Source organism: Neolamprologus brichardi, chromosome 3, assembly GCF_056152115.1.
Source record: "Neolamprologus brichardi isolate AB-2024 chromosome 3, ASM5615211v1, whole genome shotgun sequence".
In the NCBI taxonomy this organism is placed as follows: Eukaryota; Metazoa; Chordata; class Actinopteri; order Cichliformes; family Cichlidae; genus Neolamprologus; species Neolamprologus brichardi.
In genome coordinates, this window is record NC_142106.1 from 24192095 (window position 1) to 24214311 (window position 22217).

General features: G+C 40.3%; 2 protein-coding genes across 3 annotated transcripts; both read left to right on the forward strand.

Annotated features, from left to right (window-relative positions):
- The first annotated feature begins 1723 nt into the window (after nucleotides 1–1723).
- Nucleotides 1724–14103, forward strand: adhfe1 (alcohol dehydrogenase iron containing 1). The gene is made up of 14 exons (XM_087835123.1): nucleotides 1724–1827; nucleotides 2660–2697; nucleotides 2815–2864; nucleotides 3966–4019; nucleotides 4175–4329; nucleotides 4671–4867; nucleotides 4937–5014; nucleotides 5203–5308; nucleotides 5526–5678; nucleotides 5776–5874; nucleotides 6582–6660; nucleotides 8736–8832; nucleotides 9309–9466; nucleotides 13536–14103. The coding sequence occupies exons 1-14, from the start codon at nucleotides 1775–1777 to the stop codon at nucleotides 13617–13619; spliced, it is 1401 nt and encodes a 466-aa protein (XP_087691249.1). The 5' UTR covers nucleotides 1724–1774; the 3' UTR covers nucleotides 13620–14103.
- Nucleotides 14104–17486: 3383 nt separating this feature from the next.
- LOC148103953 (ladderlectin-like) lies at nucleotides 17487–20628 on the forward strand. Of its 2 annotated transcripts, none has more exons than XM_087835110.1 (5): nucleotides 17487–17559; nucleotides 18147–18256; nucleotides 19104–19238; nucleotides 19677–19788; nucleotides 20561–20628. In XM_087835110.1, the coding sequence occupies exons 1-5, from the start codon at nucleotides 17487–17489 to the stop codon at nucleotides 20626–20628; spliced, it is 498 nt and encodes a 165-aa protein (XP_087691236.1). The 2 variants fall into 2 exon arrangements, with proteins under 2 accessions (XP_087691236.1, XP_087691241.1); XM_087835115.1 differs by having other exon boundaries at nucleotides 17487–17547.
- The last annotated feature ends 1589 nt before the right edge of the window (nucleotides 20629–22217 follow it).

Below are 22217 nucleotides of genomic sequence, written 5' to 3' on the forward strand. Positions count from 1 at the left end.
TACGGGACATACACATTTGTGCTAAACACAACATAATAACATGACATAACTTGATAACATGAACAGACTACATGAAGAAACCCTGACGCAAGATTGCGAGGGCTCGTACGGGATTTGAACCTGAGACCCAGCCGTAGCGAGACTCATACCCCAACGCAGAGGTGTGATGCCAATGATAGCGTGAAAGGAAGCATATGATGAGCTGTGGCGACCCCTACAGCGAAAGACGATGAACAGCACTTGATCCACATAAGTTTCTACCTTTTAAAAGCCAGACAGATGAAGGATAGAGCTGTGTCTTTGATTCTGGAGAATATGACAAGTAACGTCCCATTTCATCCAGCGCTGATTCATAGGTAACAGGATTGAGTCCGGTATTTGAACCCAGGACCTCTCACACCCACAGCAACAACCATGGACACTAATGAATGAGCATCCTAGTGAAGCTGCGTAGAAAACTTCACTAGTAGTGACACTATAACAAGCCACTTTGTGATACAAAGCAAAGTCCATCAGAAGAGAAACTTGTTTAAGTGTTACTTCAACTCAATTGCAGCTAATGGAGTAAAATGCAGTACTGACTGTAAACAGAGATGTTATGGTGGGCAGCTAGAAACAATAGGTGTGAATGAGCAAGCCTAGATACAGAAGAGGCTGAAGGCTGCTAGTTTGAGTCCCTGTTCTGATACATCATCACTACAACGCATCACTCTTTGTGTTTCTTTGATTTATTGTTAAAAAAGAAAAAAGGGGAAAATATCCTGAATGTGATTTAATACATGTATCTAAAAATAAGTCCTCTGTGCTGCTGCATGCTGATGAGAATTAAAACCAATATTCGTACATTCACTTCAGCTTCAGGTTCCTGGAGGTCAACTTTACAGAGCATCCTAACAACCTCCATGACTGTCCGGTATGGTAGTCGCACCTAAAGTGACAAAAAGGCCCTCCAGCGTGTTGTGGAAACAGGACAAAACATAGTCAGCTAACAGCTGGCATCTCTGGGTCATCTTTACACCACTTGTGTGAAGAGGGCTGGGCGAATGCATGAAGATGGTACACACCCAGGACACCATTTGTTCACGCTGCTTCCATTTTTAAAAACTAGCCAAAACACACACAAACGGACTGAAACACAACTTGTTCCCTAGGACTGTAGCACCCCTGAACCTGACACCGCACCCCTATGTACCACCCTCATGTGCAACAGTCTTCTGCCCAATCCCACATCCTATCCCTTGCCCACGTAACTACTACAGTTTATAATATGTAAATAAAGTTCACTTTGTACTCCTCAACTGCAAACAACTAAAAGCCTCAGGATATACATAAAATATGTATACACATGGCCTGCAAATACCTCATGTTCAGTCCATGCACGTGATTTTTTTTCTTATATCTATTTCTTACTGGGTATTTGTAAATTTGTGAATGTAATGTAATGTGTGAAGCATATACACGTATTAAACATTTTACTTTCTCATACACAGTAAATTATATCTAAATATTGTAATTTATATTTATATTCATATCAGTATTTTTGTGTTAAAGTTTTTTGTACCATGTGAGGAATTAATGCCTTGATTTCCTTATTTTGTCATAATAATAATAATACTAATAATAATAATAATAATGACAGCCTAACGGGTGTTTTCTACGTCTGTCCTCGTGCTTCTAATGTGTCTGAGCGGCCTTTATTGTGAAAATCAGAGGCGGAAGCAACCTGTTGACCGTGGTCGGCTGCTCGTTGCAAAGGGTCATTCACATCTTGGACATGGCGGGTCGGGACCGGGTCGTTCACCTGCTTAGGCAACTCGAGCGCGCGGCGTAAGTTAAATTCGAACCGGAAATAGATTCATCCAGACTGAAAAGAACTGTTACTGGTTTCCTTCGAGGGGCGGAGACAGAGTGTGCCAGAGTCCGCTCAAAGATAACAGAGTTTTTGAGTTTTCCGGTTAAAGTTCAGTTTTATTGAGGGAAGAGCTCAGGAGGCCACATGTTCTGGATCAGAGGAGAGTTCTTTAAAATCCGGCTCACCTGTGAAAAACATGTTTCACTGAAGATTTTTTAAATTAAAACTCCTAGTCACCTGTGGTCAAATGTGACTGCATACATTTCCGATAATTAAAAAAAGTGAAATTTGAGTGATTTCTGGGAGCACATATGTGACCAGGTGCAGGTGTAAAGCTGCACCTGAAATATCTAATGCTTTTAGAGCCCCTTTCACATTCTCTCATGTAAATTGTCAGTGCATGAGCAGGCTCTCCTCACATTTTGCACAGTTTCTAACAGTTTGACGTCTAATGCTCGCTCTGATATCGTTGTGTTGGTGTTGTTCCTGAATCAACAAAACTAATCTTTGTCCAGGTTCAACATTGCAAATGACCAATCACATTGTAGTGGAGTCATAGGACGTGGAAACATCGTGACACTAACATAAAAACCTAATGGTTTCCTTTTTGGATGTTTTTATGAGTGGACATCGGCAGTTTGGGTTAAAATACTGAACCAATCTTTGTCAGGTTGGAGGAAGAATGACAAGGAAATGCTTCCTGTGCATGAGATGTTCAGGAGCTACTGCAAAACTCAACTGCTGAACCTTCTCTAAATGTGCAGATTTGTGACATGACTTCTGCTCTGTGTGTCTCTGTGTGAACAGGTGCAGATGTCCTGCTCACTCCAACACCTTCCACCAGGGTAACCTACACTCATCTACACATCATTCATGTATTCATCAGAGTCTCTGAAAAGGAAGACAAGTGCATCCTGATCAATGTGGATCCTTAACTGATGGCTTGATTTCTATCTCTGCAGGTGTCAGAGCGGCACCCTGCACCGTCCGGAAAACTGACTATGCCTTTGAGGTAACGTCACACCAGACTCTTTTTAATAAGTGTCTAATTTAAGAAGTTCAGCTTGAAGGCTGTTAGGAGATGTAAATCATTAATGTGTGTCAGCTCAGAGTTCAGCTCACATTCACACATTCAAATGAAGCTTCTTTCATTTTTTTTAATCAACTGATGGATTCAACCAACCACAGAATGAGAACTTAAAGTTTTGAATGTTTTCCTGGATTCATCTGCAGAAGTAGCTAAAACTGTCAGCTCTCCAAACTGAGCTCCTCACGTTTCTAAGACCCACAAAGTAGTTCCTTTAGTCTGTGGGATTGCTCTGAAAATGCACTGAATTTTATTTGAAGCTTTGACTTGTACAAATACAGGAGAGACTAAAAATCAAAGCAGCATAAAAGCTGCAGTTCTTCTAACATCCAGCAGAGGGTTCAAGGAGTAACTTAGTCCCCATAGACTTCAATGTTGACATGTCCAACTTTCCAGCAGAAATAGTCCCAACATGTTTACACAGCTTATTTTAGTACAAACTTTGCGGCTCGCATGTTACACATGGATCTGTTGATCTAGAACTAACTCCCAAACCACCATATCTGTATTTCCTGTGGTGCATTAACGGGAACTGACACCTGTAACCTCCACCTACAGACTGTTGAGGTTGTCAAAAATTCCAAGTTTTGAGTTTGTATAAGTTCTTTGATGCTGCTCATCTCATCTTTGTTTCATGCAAAGTCTGCACAGTGGCATTTTTACCCCTTAGCCATAAAAGGCTGATGAGGTATTATTGGCACCCTGTTGGACAGGTCATGGCATAGACCCACAAGTTTGTGAACACAGTAACTCAAGAATGAGGCGATATAGGATTTTCAGATTGATACTAGAGGTGCATCTATCTTGGATAAATGCGTAAGGTCACTGGGTCATAAGGATTTCTGTGGGTGAGGTAACAATCCTCAACTTTATGTGTACCACCATCAGTCTTGACTTGCTCGTCTTTGTGTGGACAGTCTTTACCCCAATGAAAAACAGACTGATAAACTACACACTTATATCCCTTTTTCCATTAGCACCTACTCAGGTAGGTACTGCACTCACTTTTCTTTTTATTTCCTTCAGATGGCGAGTTCCAACATCCGCTATGGAGAAGGAGTCAGCAAAGAGATCGGCATGGTAACCATCTTCATCCTCCTCATTGCTGTCATCTGATGATCAGATAGGAATTTTTCTTTCTTCTTTTAATGTGATGCATTGAGAAGGAGTGACCAATGTGACTCTCTGTGTTGTCCTTCCTATCATTGTGGCTGTTCGCTGTTCTCTGCGTGCAGGACCTGCAGAACCTCGGCGCAAAAAACGTCTGCGTGATGACAGACAGGAACTTGTCCCAACTTCCTCCAATGAAGGCTGTTCTGGAGTCTCTAGTGAAAAACGGAGTCAAGTACAAAGTCTATGACAATGTCCGCGTCGAGCCAACGGACTCCAGGTGCATTCAATGAGGTCGCTGTCACAAGTGACGGTTTGATTAATGATTGCCTGTCAGATGAAGAGAAAAAAAACATGTCTTTGTGTCCAAAATGTCTCATCAGAGAGGAGAGAAGAAAGTTCATCAGAGCCAGGCTTTTTCCTGGCTCTGAGTCTGCTCACATACCTACATAGAGGCGTTTCACAGGGTCACATGACTCTTCCTCCGCACAGAATGAACCGTGTGCACATCAGAGTGCTGAAATACTTAAGCAGTGTGTTAATGGCAGACAATCAGTAAGTAAATGAATAAGTTAATTTATCAGATGAAATGACCTCAGCTTGATCTCTGCTGAATTTCAGCTTTAAAGATGCCATCTCCTTTGCTAAAAACCACACCTTTGATGTGTTTGTGGCGGTGGGCGGTGGCTCAGTGATCGACACGTGTAAAGCGGCCAATCTGTACGCGTGTCACCCCGATGCCGACTTCCTGGACTTTGTCAATGCTCCGATTGGCAAAGGGAAGCCAGTGAGTGGAGCTGTGAAACCGCTGATTGCAGGTATAACGCGTCCCACTTTTTTTCCTTCTTCCTCCATCTTTGTGGCTAACTTTGGGTTTTTGTGTCCAGTTCCCACAACTGCAGGCACCGGCAGTGAGACCACAGGTGTCGCCATTTTCGACTACGAGCCCTTAAAAGCCAAAACAGGTATAAAAATAGGGATATAAAAGCATATTAGAAGTTGATTTTCCCCTTTGAGATGTTTTAGAAAGACAGTCAGTGAAGATTTAATAGAAATCATAAATCAGCCAATAGAAACCAAGCTGCGGGAGCTGTTATTCATTATCCAAGTTCTTATGATGGACCCTGAGCTGTGATTAGCTGTTTATGCTCAGGAATTGCCAGCAGAGCCATCAGACCCACACTGGGCATCGTGGACCCGACGCACACACTGAGCATGCCTGAGAGAGTCGCCGCCAACAGTGGCTTCGACGTCCTCTGGTCTGTCTGTACTTATGAAGGACATTTATTCATTTTCTGCATTTTCTGTCTTTTTTGATTCATCATTATTATTTTTGTTATCATTATATTATTAGTATTAATATAATTATTATTTGCTGTGATGGTGGCGTGTTCCCTTCATGTTTTCGTAGAGGTAGACATACTGCCAACCTGATGTGAGACACTTCCATCACACTGATTGATCTCTGCCTTTCAGTCATGCCCTGGAGTCATACACCGCCCTGCCCTACGACCAGAGGAGCCCCTGCCCTACAAACCCCATCAACCGCCCAGCCTACCAGGGCAGCAACCCCATCAGCGATGTCTGGTCCCGCCATGCTCTCCATGTGGTCGCCAAGTACATGAAACGGTACGGCCCCAACTACAACTAAAGTATATCCATGATATGCATTTCATTCAACTGAATTCATTTGTAATTGAAATAAGTCTTGATTGATTGATTACAGAGCTGTGCGAGACCCTGAGGACCTGGAGGCTCGTTCCAGCATGCACCTGGCCAGCGTGTTTGCCGGGATTGGCTTTGGGAATGCCGGGGTTCATCTGTGGTAAGACTAAGACTGAGATTTCCTGTAATCCTGCATGCAGGCTGTTTGTGCTCATCAGCTGATCTTCTTTTGAAATTTGTTTAATTATTTAATTTGTTTCTATTAAACTGCAAACGTTTCCTTGAACTTCATCAGTGAGAAAGGAAATCAGGCTTTGAAGAGGGTTTTTAGCTCATTAGTTCATGGATCTCTTTCTGCAGCGTTGCAGTACAGACAGCTGATTGTGGTTTTAAAATGTCACCTGTGATTGTAGGTGTTCTTTAACACTTTGGTGACATCACATTGAAACTTTAGGGACAGTTTAAGGCCTTATTTACAGTGATGAGTGGATGAAATGCACTGAAAATGTAGAAACACCAGCAGATGATGCAGAAGAACAACAAAAAAAAAACAGATAACAAACCAGAAGTGTTTTTGTGGAGTCAATCATGTGATGAAAGTAACAAGCTAATGGTATACAGCTAATAGCAAACATGTATCTGCAGTATTGTATGATTCATGTGATTGAGACATACAACTTTACTGCCCCCTCCCGCAATGTGTTTTGTGTGCTTTTGTAGTGTTTTTCTATTTGCTGGACTTTTCTTATTTTGCAGTTTATTTGAGCTCTCATAGCCAACATGCATATTTTCCTATTTGAGCTAAACTGATCCAGACCTTTGCGTGAGCGTTTCTAAATAAACCTGTTTGTGGTTCCCTCCTTTCAGTCACGGGATGTCCTACCCCATCGCAGGAAATGTCAAGACTCACTCAGCCAAGGGTTACAACGTGCAGCACCCCCTAGTGGTGAGTGATCATTACTGGACATCACAGCTGGCAGTGACTGTCCTAGCTTGTTTGGCGCCCTGGGCGCCACACACACACATAAAACATATTAAGGATTGTACATTAACATAAAACTGTTGTCGGAACCATACTGAATTTCACCAGAGAAACACACACACACACACGAAGTTAGAGAGAGTATGCATAGTATGCAAACAGCTATCAAACAGCCATCATAATACGTCATACAATGAGAACAGGACAAATCAACAATTGACAATGACTAATTAATATTAAAATCTGTAACATATTGTTTGGAGTTTAGTCTGTTACTGTTACTATTTTTACCATTTCTTCTTGGAGCAACTGTAACCCACATTATTTCCTGATTCTGATTGTTTCAGGATGACCTGCCATTATCCAATGACACATCTGCTTACCTGTATCTGTTGCTCGTTTCTCCTCCCCTTCTTTTCTATTTTTTCTAAACTGAGCACCTGATGACTTTGAACTTTTCTTGTCCATCTTCCATTGGTTTTAATTTTGCACTTCAGTATGAACATAAGTCCCCCAACTCGACGATCACCACAACTTAATAGACCTACATCTTAGTTCACAGATTTGCTTTGTCTAAGGTGTATTTCTGGGATTTTGCACAACCCAGGATTCAAATCATGAATACACAATGGGCTTGGATTTACAACATTATGAATGAAATGTGCTCTATTTGGAAGCAGCCGCCCCCCTTTCGACAGGTTGTGTCGAAAGTTATATTTATTTTCTTACTCTTCTTATATTTATTGTTTGTTTTCTTGCACTGCTGTAACTGGAGCCTCGTCGTCTCGTCTCTCTATTTACTGGACTGTATGTAGCGGAGATGACAATAAAGTTTATTTTGACTTCAACAGCAGAGCAGGTGCACCCACCTTTCGCGTACAGAATTTCGAAAAAACATCGACAACAGCAAATTACAAGTCTGTATCATAATGTCTGGTGTCTTCGTAGCGATAAGGTTATGGGTATTTTTTTTATAATGCAGTGCTTTAAAGTTTGATTAGACATGGTGCAGCAGCTTGATTTGGTTTACTTACAGTAAAGTCAAGAATGAAGATTAAACTGGTAAAAACGGCAATGAAAATATGCGTACATAGAAATGAAAGAGCACCAATCTCTCTAATCAAGATACAAGAAATCAGTTTTTTCCTCAGGCTCATAAAATTGTTAATGATCCATTTTTCAGTGTATGACTTATTACCCTCGGCCCCAGTAAACAGCAAGTATTTGTAAAACAAATCGCTATAAGCTCTCCTTTGTCCCAACATCTATTGTACTTTGGAGTCACATCATCATGTACTTGAATGTTTTCTGGAGCTGTATTAAGGGAAACAAATTTTTACTAATTAGATAAGTAATTTACTTCTCAAGTTTTGGAGCTGGTTTTCACATGCAAGTGCTGCTATATTTAGTACTGTTTGGCCACGTGGGACAATAAAGTTCCTTCTTATCTTAACACAGTCACATTAACAGATGAGGTTGATACACATTTCTATCTGAAGTGTATGAGTCTAATAGAAACAAGACACTGTAGGAGAATCAAACATTTGTAAGTTGCACTACATGTACAAATTTCAGGTAAATCATTTATGTACAAACTGACCAACAAAAAAACTTGAGGTACTCTGGCATTATTATAAAGTTTTCAGTTATATTTTATTAATTACTCACATGTTGTGATAAGAATAATACAGAATTAAAAATTGAGCAGAAATAAGTGAAGTAGAGAGATGGCAATGTTGGAAAGACTGAGAGAGCTGTGAGCAGCATGGAAGAACTGATGAGGATGGTCAGACAGATGACTTCATATTCTTAAATTCATTCTGACATTTTATCACTTTGCTTAATTAGAGCTGAATGATGGTCAAACAAGATTAGAAACAAAGGATGACTCAAACGTGGCCAATGCTCTGGTGCTTAAACAAAACACTACACCTCTGACTGAGATGGACCCGTGCAGGTTCCCTGAGGAACTCCACACAGAACTTGACTTTGTTTCATACTCAACCTGTGCAGCTTTTAAATAAAATGTTCTTTTTCAGCCTCACGGGCTCTCCGTTGTCCTTACGTCTCCGGCCGTCTTCAACTTCACAGCCCCGATGTGTCCGGAGCGCCACCTTGAGGCCGCAGAGATCCTCGGTACCTGAACGCCTCACACTAGGCCATATTAGATTTAGTATAATAGAGACTGTGTGGAATGTCTACTTTATTTATCCAGCCAAACCAAAAGGTTTCCAGACTTCAATGAGCCAAATAAAATCACTCAGTTAGAAAAAAAAGACAGAAATACACTGGAGAGGAACATCCAACAACAACAGGGCACACAAACAGTGAAACATCAAACATCCAAGACAGTCACCGGGACCTTAAATGCCTCCATTGAGAGACTTTTCAGTTATTTAAGAATATTGAAGGTATTCAAAAATAAGGTTTTTAAGGGCTCTTTGTACCTTTTTAAAGAAGTCTAAAATAGAAAAAAAAATTCTTTCTTTATTTTTTTTGCAGTAGTAGCATTTTATTTCTTCAGCTATCAATAGAAAATATCCAAATTCACCAAAACTGCCATCACTCTTTAAAAATTGTGCAGTAACAGACTTTCTCTGCGCTATGTTCAGGTGAAGATATCCGGCAGGTGAAGAGGGAGGATGCGGGTGCCGTTCTGGCCGACACGCTGCGTCAGATTCTGTTTGACCTGCATGTGGAAGATGGACTGGGAGCTGTGGGATACACCAAAGACGACATCCCGGCACTAGTGAAAGGAACTATCCCTCAGGTGGGTCCTGGGTTTAGATCCTGGTCAAACTCAGAGGCTACTTGCTTTGTATGTTTTTCCTCAAAAACATGTAAGGGTATTAAACTGTCCAGACAGAGTGGAAGGCCCCGTAGTATTGTGTTTATGTTTATTCTTTTAATGCTCGATTGTGCAAGCTTTTTTTTGAGTGACATGTTCGGACTGCATTATGTGACCATGTTATTCATAGACTTCTTTGATTCTTTGAATTCTGCTGATTTCATATCTGCAAATGTGATGTAATGTGAGATAGTGAAGGACATGGGGCCAGGGTGGACCAGGGTGGACCAGGCCTAAACCTGGTCCACCCTGGCCCCGTGTCCTTGACAAGGAGGTGCTATTTGTAACATGGCTTTAAGTCCGTGAAGGTTCTCAGTCATCCAGGTCATCGTAGTAAAGGAGTTTGCAAAGAAAAGCGTCTGGACTTCTTTAAGTTGCTTGAAGATGTTTCACCTCTCATCCGAGAAGCTTCTTCAGTTCTAAGGTCAAATGGTGGGGAGTCCAAAATTTAAGCCTAGTGGGAGTATCCCCCCACAGAGGGACAAAAGGACCCCCTGATGATCCTCTAATCACCTGAGCCAAGGTGTGAAATTGTGTGTGGGTCCCAATCAGCCAGGGTTTCGGGTGAGCTCATTGTGAAACCTGGCCCGACCTTATCATGCGAATTCCTGAGGTCAGATGGCCCAGGATGTGAGTGGGCGTTAAGGCGTCTGGGGAGGGAACTCAAAACTGGATTATAGATGGCAGACAGTTGGTGTCGTAAACCACCGCCTCTGTTCAAAGATGGTTGCTCACAGTGGACATAAATGGCTTCTTTCACTCCTCTTTCAAACCATCTGTCCTCTCTGTCCAAAATGTGAACATTGGCATCCTTGAAAGAGTGACCTTGATCTTTAAGATGCAGATGGACAGCTGAGTCTTGTCCTGTGGAGGTGGCTCTTCTGTGTTGTGCCATGCACTTGTGAAGTGGCTGTTTGGTCTCTCCAATGTAGAGGTCTGGGCATTCCTCGCTGCACTGTACAGCATACACCACATTGTTAAGTCTGTGTTTTGGAGTTTTGTCTTTCGGGTGAACCAGTTTTTGTCTGAGCGTGTTGCTGGGTCTCAAATGCACCGGGATGTCGTGCTTGGAGAAAACTCTCCTGATTTTTTCTGATACACCGGCTACATAGCGGATAACAATGTTGTTGCGTCTGTCCTTCTTATCCTCCCTCACTGGTGTCTGATCTTCTTTTCTATGCCTCTTTGCTGACTTTAAGAATGCCCATTTAGGATAGCCACACGTTTTGAGTGCTTTCTTTACATGCGTGTGTTCCTTCTTTTTCCCTTCAAGCTTAGAGGGAACATGTTCTGCCCGGTGGTGTAGGGTCCTAATTACTCCAAGTTTGTGTTCCAGAGGGTTATGGGAGTCAAAGAGGAGGTACTGGTCCGTGTGTGTGGGCTTCCTTTAGAGTGTTGGGCCCGCTGAGCCTTGTCCACAAACTTGTAAACCTCTTCTAAGATTGGAGAGGGTAGAAGGGTTTCCGGTTCCTGCAGAGTCTGGCTGATCTTGATCTGGAGGGCATCTATAGTGAAATGGACCTGGATAAGACAGGTCCATTTCAGCTCAGCGGGCCCAACACTCTAAAGAAAAAAGAAAGACAACGCAGGATATTTCACACCTTGCTTTCAAAAACACACACTCCTCATTCTCAACCTACACAACCCAGAGAAGAAAACACACCTGAAGACAGTCAGGAGAAATGGGTAAAGAACTTTTCAGACTGGAGTCTCACTGAACCTGAAAAGAGAGTATTAGCCAAAGGACTCAATTTTGCCATTTCTCCAAAACAGTTTCCCATAGTGGACCTCATCACAGCCACAGAATCCGCCATACGGATTAATAAATTATCACAGACAGAGGCAGAGCAAATCAGGATGAAAGTCTCAGCCACCCTCTCCAGTGCCAAAGTCCCTCTGTCCAACCTCACAATACAAGAAAAGAAGGCCGTCGCTTCCCTGAGCAAAGACAACAACATCACTGTTTTACCAGCTGATGAGGGAAGATGCACCGTGGTCCTAAACACTACTGATTACCATACAAAGATCACTACTCTCCTCAATGACAACAATACCTACAAAGCCTTAAAGCGAGACACCACAAGCAGCTACAAAAAGAAAGTTATAGCTTGCCTTCAAGACTTGGAAAAGGACAAAATCATTGACCGCCTTACATATCACCGCCTTTATCCAGGGGATGCCATACCCTGCATTTACGGACTTCCTAAAATCCACAAGGAAGCTGTCCCACTCAGACCCATGGTCAGTAGCATAAACTCAGCCACTTATAACATTGCAAAACACCTTGCTACCATCCTTGCTCCTCTCGTGGGGAACACCCCACACCACATCAAGAACTCCACCGACTTCACTGACAAGGTCCAGAAACTTACCCTGGATCCAGATGAAACCATGGTGTCCTTTGATGTAGTCTCTCTCTTCACGTGCATACCCACCACGGAGGCAGTGGAGACTGTCAGAAAACGACTACAAGAAGACAACTCCTTGGAGGACAGGACCAACTTCACACCCAATCAGATTTGCACACTGTTAGACCTCTGCCTCACCACTACATACTTCAAATACAACAAAGGCTTCTACAGACAAAAACATGGCTCTGCCATGGGCTCCCCCATGTCACCTATTGTAGCCAACCTTTACATGGAGGAAGTGGAAAGGAAGGCTCTTGGCTCTTTCAAAGGAAGAGTACCCAGCCACTGGTACAGATATGTAGACGACACCTGGGTCAAAATCAAGACAACAGAAGTGGAATCCGTCACTGCGCACATCAATGCTGTGGATAAAAACATCAAGTTCACCAGGGAAGACACAAAGGATAACTGTTTGCCTTTCCTGGACTGCGCTGTGCACATTGAAGAGAATGGCAACCTCAACATCGAAGTTTACCGGAAGCCCACACACATGGACCAGTACCTCCTCTTTGACTCCCTTCACTCTCTGGAACACAAACTTGGAGTAATTAGGACCCTACACCACCGGGCAGAACATGTTCCCTCTAAGCCTGAAGGGAAAAAGAAGGAACACACACATGTAAAGGAAGCACTCAAAACGTGCGGCTATCCGAAATGGGCGTTCTTAAAGTCAGCAAAGAGGCACAGAAAAGAAGATCAGACACCAGTGAGGGAGGATAAGAAGGACAGGCGCAACAACATTGTCATCCCCTATGTAGCCGATGTATCAGAGAAAATCAGGAGAGTTTTCTCCAAGCATGACATCCCGGTGCATTTGAGACCCAGTAACACACTCAGACAAAAACTGGTTCACTCGAAAGACAAAACTCCAAAACACAGACTTAACAATGTGGTGTATGCTGTACAGTGCAGCGAGGAATGCCCAGACCTCTACATTGGAGAGACCAAACAGCCACTTCACAAGCGCATGGTAAAACATAGAAGAGCCACCTCCACAGGACAAGACTCAGCTGTCCATCTGCATCTTAAGGATAAAGGTCACTCTTTCAAGGATGCCAATGTTCCCATTTTGGACAGAGGGGACAGATGGTTTGAAAGAGGAGTGAAAGAAGCCATTTATGTCCACTGTGAGCAACCATCTTTGAACAGAGGCGGTGGTTTACGACACCAACTGTCTGCCATCTTTAATCCAGTTTTGAGATCCCTTCCCAGACGCCTTAACGCCCACTCACATCCTGGGCCATCTGACCTCAGGAATTCGCATGATAAGGTGGGGCCAGGTTTCACAATGAGTTCACCCGAAACAGTTTCTCACCTTGGCTCAGGCGATTAGAGGATCATCAGGGGGTCCTTTTGTCCCTCCGTGGGGGGATACTCCCACTAGACTTAAATTTTGGACTCCCCACAATTTGACCTTAGAACTGAAGAAGCTTCTCGCATGATAGGTGAAAAGTCTTCAAGCAACTTAAAGAAGTCCAGACGCTTTTCTTTGCAAGCTCCTTTGACAACATGGCTTTAAGAATATATTTGTTTGGATACATGTGTTGATTTATGTTTTATGTCTTCTGGTTTGTTTCCAGGAGCGAGTGACCAAGCTGTCTCCCAGAGCGCACACGGTGGAGGATCTGAGTCAGCTCTTTGAGGCCTCCATGAAGCTCTACTAAACTCAGCTGCAGTTCCTCCCACAGCCACCAGAGAATGCAGTTCCGAGTCTAAAAACCCCTCAAAGGCTCAAAATCGTTGACGTTTTTCGTTTGAGTTTTGATTAGAAGATTCTTAGGGATTATTATTGAGCTCATCCTTTAAATTCTTTGAAATGATCACCGATTCAAACGTATTCAGCCTCTAACTGCCCATAACCACAATGTGTTCTAGTTTTAATTTGTGAAACTTTTAGAAAGCTGAGTGAAGTCATATTAAAGATATGGTAATTTTACGGAAATAATGAAGACAGTTTTTTGTTTTCTCACATTTAATCTGCTGTAACAGACAGATGAATTATTTCATAAAATCCTGCTTCAATATCAGAAAGTATCAGGTGTGTTTTAGATGTAACATTTTAAGGTTTCTGCTGCAGAAACTCAGATTCTGATGAGTTGCTCAGTCTGGTATAGTTCAAATAAAGAAGCTCAGCACTTTGAGCATGTTTTTCTGGTTGTTTTCTGATTTATTTATTTGTTATTACAAGATCAAATTGTCTGCATTTATTTCATATGTTTCACAATCCCGATCCTACAATAATACAGAGAAAACCCTAACATTTAAAGAACCTCCTATGAGTAAGCACTTGGTGACAGTGGGAAGGAAAAACTCAATTTTAAAAGGACAAGACCTCCAGCAGAACCATGTGCAGTGAGGTGCAGTCATCTGCTGGTTGGGGATGAGGGGAGGAAGACACTCCTTCACATTTACACAAATGATACATATTTGATGTTTTAATAATTTGACAAGTTAATATTTTTTTTCCACTGATGGATTGATTGTTTTGCCAACTTGCCAAATTATTTTGCTTGCTTGCCTAACTATTGACTGATGCCAGTTTGTTTAATTAATATTTTGTTCAACTGATTACTTGTGTCTATTTAAATGGTAAAATGGTAAATGGCCTGTATTTGTATAGCGCTTTACTAGTCCCTAAGGACCCCAAAGCGCTTTACACATTCAGTCATCCACCCATTCACACACACATTCATACACTGGTGATGGCAAACTACATTGTAGCCACAGCCACACTGGGGCGCACTGACAGAGGCTGCTCTCCTTGATATTTAATCAAAGAGAGCAGCTTTAAACACAACATGTTAAAGTCTGAATTCTCACAAAAGGTGACTGAAACGCAGTTGATTGAAGTATGAGTTTGTCAGCATGAAGTGTTGGTGTTTGATTGGTCACTGTCAAAGCTGCTTATTAAAAGCACAGCATTTTTCTGACCCGATTAGATTGTCTGGTTGTTTAGTCTCAAATTCTAGTTTATCATGTTTTCCTGTAAAGCTTTCTTAGAAACCTTGATGTCAGCTTCTCACACTTCTCTCCAGAGGTTTGTTTTGGTTGTTTAGTCTCTTTCTCTGCCTTCAGTGAATTATAATTTTCCATAAAACCTTTCAAATATGTGTACTCCTGTGTTAAACTATGTGTTTCTTGAGTTATCCCATGTTTTTTCATTAAGACATTAACCACTTTTTTTTATGTCACTTCTGTCTCCAGTTTGCTTCCTTGTGATGATTATTCACGGCCTTAGTATGACTATAAACAGTGAACTACCTGCTTGGCCTTTTCCTCAGACTCCAGTTTCAGGCATCTTTCCTTGAAAGTTTGATAGATCTGGAGCCGTTCATTAACCACGTCAATTTGATTTTGTAGGTTCTCGTCTTTTTTATGGTGCAAATCAGCTCAGTGTTTCTTCACACAGGGGCGCACTACTTAAAATGCAATGTGCAGCATTAAATACAAGTGACGGAGCTGGAGGAACGTGTGTTTGGTATTGAGTCAGTTTTAAATCAGATTCATAGAATTTGTTACAACATTTAGGCTGTGAGATTTAGGCCGAGTTTATGTTAGATGTGGATCAGCTGCAAGTTTCTTTAGACAGGAATAGGAAGGGGGTTTGTAGCTTGTTGATATAGGTTTAGGATTCATGCTTGGGGTGTGAGAGGTCCTAGGTTCAGGTCCTGGGCGAGCTCAGAGGCTACTTGCTTCGTATGTTTTTCCGCAAAAGTATGTGCAATGTATTTAAGTGACATGCTCGGACTGCATTATGTGACCATGGCACTTTGATAAAATGGTTTTCTGTACTTGTTATTCATAGACTTCTTCTTAAATTCTTTACTGTCTTTACTCGGGGCGATCGTGGCTCAAGAGTTGGGAGTCGCCTTGTAATCGGAAGGTTGCCGGTTCGAGCCCCGGCTCGGACAATCTCAGTCGTTGGGTCCTTGGGCAAGACACTTCACCCGTTGCCTAATGGTGGTGGTCAGAAGGCCTGGTGGCGCCAATGTCCGGCAGCCTCGTCTCTGTCAGTGCGCCACAGGGTGGCTGTCGCTGCAATGTAGCTTGCCATAACCAGTGTGTGAAAGGGTGGATGACTGGATGTGTAAAGTGCTTTGGGGTCCTTAGGGACTAGTAAAGCGCTAATTACCATTTACATGTTTGATAAAATATTTTCCACAAGGACAAACATTCAGCCCGAGACACCTTACGCAGTTGGAAGAAAACATAAAAAATATTATTTTTATATATATATATATGTATGTATACATTAAAAACGCTAAGGAAAATGCTCAGGAGAAAGGATGAAACACTGAAAGCTTCATCTACACGACTTCTACGTGAGAAAAGATGTGGTTAGGAACCTGCAGAGGAAATGCTGGAGGTCCAAAAGGTGGGACGCACATCCCAGGTGCCCCTGACAACAAACTCAGTGGTGAAGGTCACTTAAAGAGGACCATGGGTGCACCTGTGTTGTTATCAGTGAGTTCCACCTCCACCTGGAAACTAGCAGATGAGGCTGTGTCAACAAACATTAGGTTAGGAGAGAAAAGTGTCATTTCTGTTTTGTTGCTTCAGTGGTGATGGAGGAGTGCTGATTGAGCTCTGCTCAAACTCCAAGTCCCTGTCACTGGCCAACTCTAGGGCAACAGAGCAGTAAAACAGACGGGTTTACCTGTGTGCACCATGGAAAGACTAAATATCAATACCTTGATTGTTGCTGTGATACAGGTTGTTTATCAGTGCCTCAGATTGACAGGTACCCACCCCAGACACCCAAGTAAAACCAAAATCTCTATTGTAAGCGAAATATTTGGTCTCATTGTGCCCAGTGTTAATTGTGCTTGTCATTCTAACATTTTCTCTAATGTGCTGTTCGGGGTCTTAGGCTGATACTAATAAGGCCGATTGATTATTATCTTTAAGCCCATTTGTTTCAGCAGACGCCTGACTCCAAGCAGCTTCCGGGTGACTTGCTCTTAACACCAGTGGGTTTATATGCCCAGCAAAAACAGCAAAGTGCTTTCTTTATGGCACACAGTGATTACCTTAATAGAACCTGTTTGGATTTTAAGGTCAAACATTTGATAATAAATCGATAAAGGATCAACAGTGTGATGGAAATGTTCAAGATTCAGTTTTTCTCTGTGTCAGGCTGACTTGACCGAATAAAAAGGCTCCATGGTATCATGTTTTGTCCTTATATAATCATTAAATACACAGTAGACTTAACTGTGCAAGTGACCATGGATAGATAACTTATTCTTATAAATAATTCGGTGCTCGTTATTGTTTTTAGTCAAATGCTACACAGACAGCTGGGGCACTCTGTTGTTTGACCTCTTTGCAAATTAAAAGCTTCAGTTTTATTTCAGGCTTCTTTAACACATCTCCACACTGGAAGTCTGACGCTGCAGGCTGAGACTAAAGCGGGACGATATCCTACGACAGGTGTGTTACAATCATCCTGATGATCTTCTGTGTTTTCTTCACTAAACTAACAGTCACTTTTCTTTTTCTGCTGCTGCCTACAGATACTAAACATCACCATGAAGCTTCTGACTGTGTCTGCACTTCTCTGTGCAATGGCAGTTCTGGCCGATGCTGCTGGTGAGTATTACAGTATGTCTGCAGTATCTTGGTACATGTAAATCTTACATGCATTAATTCTGACAGATTTTAAAATTGATATTGCACCTATAAAAGCTTTTGAAACTAAATGTAACATTTTTTCTCTAAAATTTATAGTTGATCCATTTTCTGTTTTTATTCCAATCACATTTGAGCTGTTGAAAAATGCAAAAACACATCTGGAATACCTGTGCTATACCCAAACTTCAAAGTAAAACAAATGATATATATCTTATTTTACCATGAAACAGTATCCTTTCTTTTTCTGATTCCAAGTGTATGTTTGAAAAAAACAAAAAAAACCCACACATATTAAAAACATGTAGCAGTGTCAGCATATAATATTTTCATCCAATGTGAACAGCCTGTGGGAAAAAAACAGCCTTGAAACAGACAGCTGCTAAAATGAGACCAAACATATGTATTTAAAAATATCTTTAAATCTTAAGAAGGAAAACAATACATTTTGGAATCCAAATCTACGTAAAAAATATTGTCAATAATATAATTAGTTAATGACCAGTGTACAGTGGCATTGCTTGCCTTTACATCCCACAGTGTTCTTTGTTTGTCTTCAGGGGAATGGTGTGCTGTGAAGAAATCCCCGTGCTGTTCCTCTGGTTGGACCCAGTATTATAAGCAGTGCTTCATCTATGTGTCCCAAACCATGAGTTGGGCTGAGGCTCAGGTAATGGCAAAGATTAGAACTCATGTGTCACAGTGAATGAACCTTATAGTAATTAACTGTCTATAAACTGTGAGCTGCTAATTAATCTCACTTTAGTGTACAGTTATTTTGCAATAACAACGTTATATTCAGTTTTATTTATGTAGGGCCAAATCACAACAGCAGTTGCCTTAAAGTGCTTTATATTGTAAGGTAAAGACTCTACAGTAATACATGCAGAGAAACCTCCAACAGTCAGATGAGCCACTGCAAGAAAGCACTTGGCGACAGTGGGAAGGAAAAACTCCCCTTTAACAGGACAAAATTGCTGCCACAAATATGTTAAAGGAGGGGCAATCATTTGCTGTGGCCAGTTGGGCTGAAGGGAAACGACAATAATATTTATTCATCATTAGTCATTAGTCAGGATTTATGTGAAATTGTTTGTGTATGTCATATATTTTATAATTCTTTTTATTTTTTATCTTTGAAACAGTAACACTTTTTTTTGGTGATTTTGGCACATGAAAATGGAAAAAGTATTATGCATTTTTTAATGATTACAAAACATTGTTTTTGTCCAAGTAATGAACGTTTTTGGGGTTTTTTTAAAGTTGAACCGCAATCATAAACAAACATCACAAACAAACAGCTAATTTTTAAAAAATCATGTGCTGGTTTATAATAGCCATTTGAATAATGTTAATAGATTTTAAATTATGTTTATCATAATAATAATAATACTAACAACAACAATAATAATAATAATACTACAAATAACTGTCAATGATCTGCATGTTTGCCATGGTGTGAGCTTTAAAGTTGTATTGTTTCTTTGTCAGCTTGTCTTTTTGTCTCTCCACTGCAGAAAAACTGTCAATACATGAATGCAAACCTTGCATCTGTACACAGCCTCGAGGAATATAAGTTGATTCAGAAGGTGATACATGATGCAAGCGGTGCAGATGGACGAACATGGATTGGAGGCTCTGATGCCCAACAGGTAAACTAGGTCCAAGCTCTCAATTTCATTTTTATTTATGTAGTGTCAAATCACAACAAGTAAAGTTAATTCTAAGGTAAAGACTCAACAACATCAGAGAAAACCCCAACGATCATATGACCCCCTATGAGCAACCGCTTTAGCAAACATGAGAAGAAAAACTCCTTTGTTATTATATATTAATATATTATATACAGTATTGTCATAAATTCTTATATCTATCTATCTATCTATCCATCTATGTATATATGTGTATATATATATATATATATATATATATATATATATATATATATATATATATATATATATATATATGTGTGTGTGTGTGTCTGTGTGTGTGTGTGTAGATATATAAATATATCTAAATGTATAATTTGGGAGTGTAATTTGCTTTTCAGTCTATTATTGCCCTATTTTTGTTTTTTTGTGTTCTAGGACGGTTATTGGTTTTGGATTGATGGAACAGGCTTCCAATATACAAACTGGTGTTCAGGAGAGCCAAACAACCATAAAGGCAAGGAGGAGTGCATGGAGATGAATTTTTCAGGTAAATCAAATAAATAATGTATAAAAAGTTGGGAGAGAGCCATAAAGAGCTGGAAATGTAACCAGACAATTATGTTTGCAACATTTGGAACTAATTAGGTTGATTGGCAACAGATCAGTAACGTGACTGGTTATAAAAAGAGCATCTTAAAGAGAAGCAGAAGCAAAAATAGGCACATGTTCATAAATCTGCAAAATACTACATCTATAAATTGTTAAACAATTTCAGGATATTATTCTTCAACATAAAATCCAATCTGAATATTTCATCATCTACAGTATATAATAGCATCAAAAATTCAGAGAATCTGAAAAAATCTCTGTGAGGACAACATTTAACATTTAAACACTACAACTAGTGTTTCTGTTCAGGAATGCAAGTAAATAGCCGTAATGTGGCATTTTAATAAAAAATAAGCAAATTAGAAATTTGGTGGATGACAACAAAAATTATATTTGAGACTTAAAAAATAGTTTGCACATACTGGTAGATTAGGCCATACAGAAGCATAAAACTTTATAATATACATCTTTATAAACATTGGAATTTACATTCTTTTTCAAGTGACAGCTTTCCAACAGTTTTGGAATTTGGGATTGAATACAAATACATTCAATCTATTTACTTTTACTACACCAGTGTTTGCATTTTGTACCATATTAAAAAGTTCATTGTATTTAAAAAAATAAATAAATATATAATATATAGCATATAAGTCTGGATATGTATGTGTCCATTAGATCTATTGTTGTGTGTGTTTGTGTGTTTATAGGTAACAAGTGTATGAATGATCAGAATTGCCAGGGAAATTTTCCATCTGTCTGCGTTAGAAGAATGTGAGGATTCCTGGGCTGATTTGAAGACGTGGCACATCTGACAAGTCAAAAAGCCAAATAATCTCATATGTTACACGAAAGACCTGTTTTTCAGTTTACATCTTTACTTTTATTTCTTGGATTGTTTAATAGGCACAAATGGAAAGTGTAATGGAAATAATGGCTTTAGTAGCATTTTATTTTCCATAATGAACTCTCCTTAATGATCTTGTGCATCATTAAAATCTTAAGCATTGAATCAAACTGGTCTCTGAGTCTTTGCTACATGTCACATTTTCATGGGTCCCCCCCAAATTCAGCTGTAATCCCAGCATTTTTGCACTTTTTGTGATGTAAATCTCTGTTCCATTATGTAAGGTTATAAAAGATTTGAGTCCACTTTCTCTTAGCAGAAAAAAACCCTTCTCTGTCATTATATCTTGAACATTTACAGTTTGTAACACAACAATTTGTGTTAATCGAGTGCAGATCTTACTCCAGAAAAGGACTGAAGAGGAACAGTTAAAGCTCTTCTTGGTAAATTATCCTAATGTGAAAGAGCAAGCACTTTGGTGACAGTGGGAAAGAAAAACTCCCTTTTAACAGGAAAAAACCTCCGGCAGAACCAGGCTCAGGGAGGGGCGGCCATCTGCTGCGACCGGTTGGGGTGAGAGAAGAAAGACAGGACAAAAGACATGCTGTGGAAGAGAGACAGAGGTTAATAACAAGTATAATTCAATGCAGACAGGTCTATTAACACTCAGTGAGTGGGAAAGGTTACTGAAGAAGAAAAATTCAATATAATGTTTGGCAACGATAAGAAAAATGAAATATCACCATAGAATATCGGTAAAACGCGCATGCGCAGTGCCTTTGTTTAATCGATTATATGTGGTACACGGCGCTCGAAAATCTGTCAAATGTTTTAGTACGACTTTGCTAAGCTACGAACCCGCACCGCTTGATGGATTGTCGGAGCATTGCGGCTATCATAGGCAGGAGCCTCACAGAGTGATACATACTGTGCTTCAACATAATATTACCGTATTGTGTGTGTAATACCTCTTTTTAAGTTTTGTGAATATTATACATGGTTATGCTGAGGATATGTCAACCAATTTCTACTGGAAATGACTTTCGGTTAAACTGTCACCAAGGAATTTGCACTGTTACATTTTTATATAACTTTAATGCACATAAAAAACAGCTGCTTATTTTAGTGAAAATAAATTGATTTTTTTTGCACTAATAAAGTTGTGGAGTTGTAACATATTTTGTCTAGTGTCAATTATATCATCAGTTATATCGTTATCGCAAATTTTCAAATGTATATTGTGATGAATATTTTTGGTCATATAGCCCTGCTCTATGTAGGAGAATGGTGTTTTGACTAAAGTCCCACAAAAACATTTAAATTGTGACCCGATTTCTGTGTAAAAATGAGACTAAAACCCTGAAACTTAGTTAACTTCAGTTCTGCTGATTTCAGCAGAAGGGGGCTCAGCTATAAACATGCAGGGTCAGGAGTGAGTGAAGAGCTATAAACACTACAAACTACAAGCTACAAACATTGCGGCTGAAAGTTAAAAACTGTCTAAATTCTTTCATCTTTAA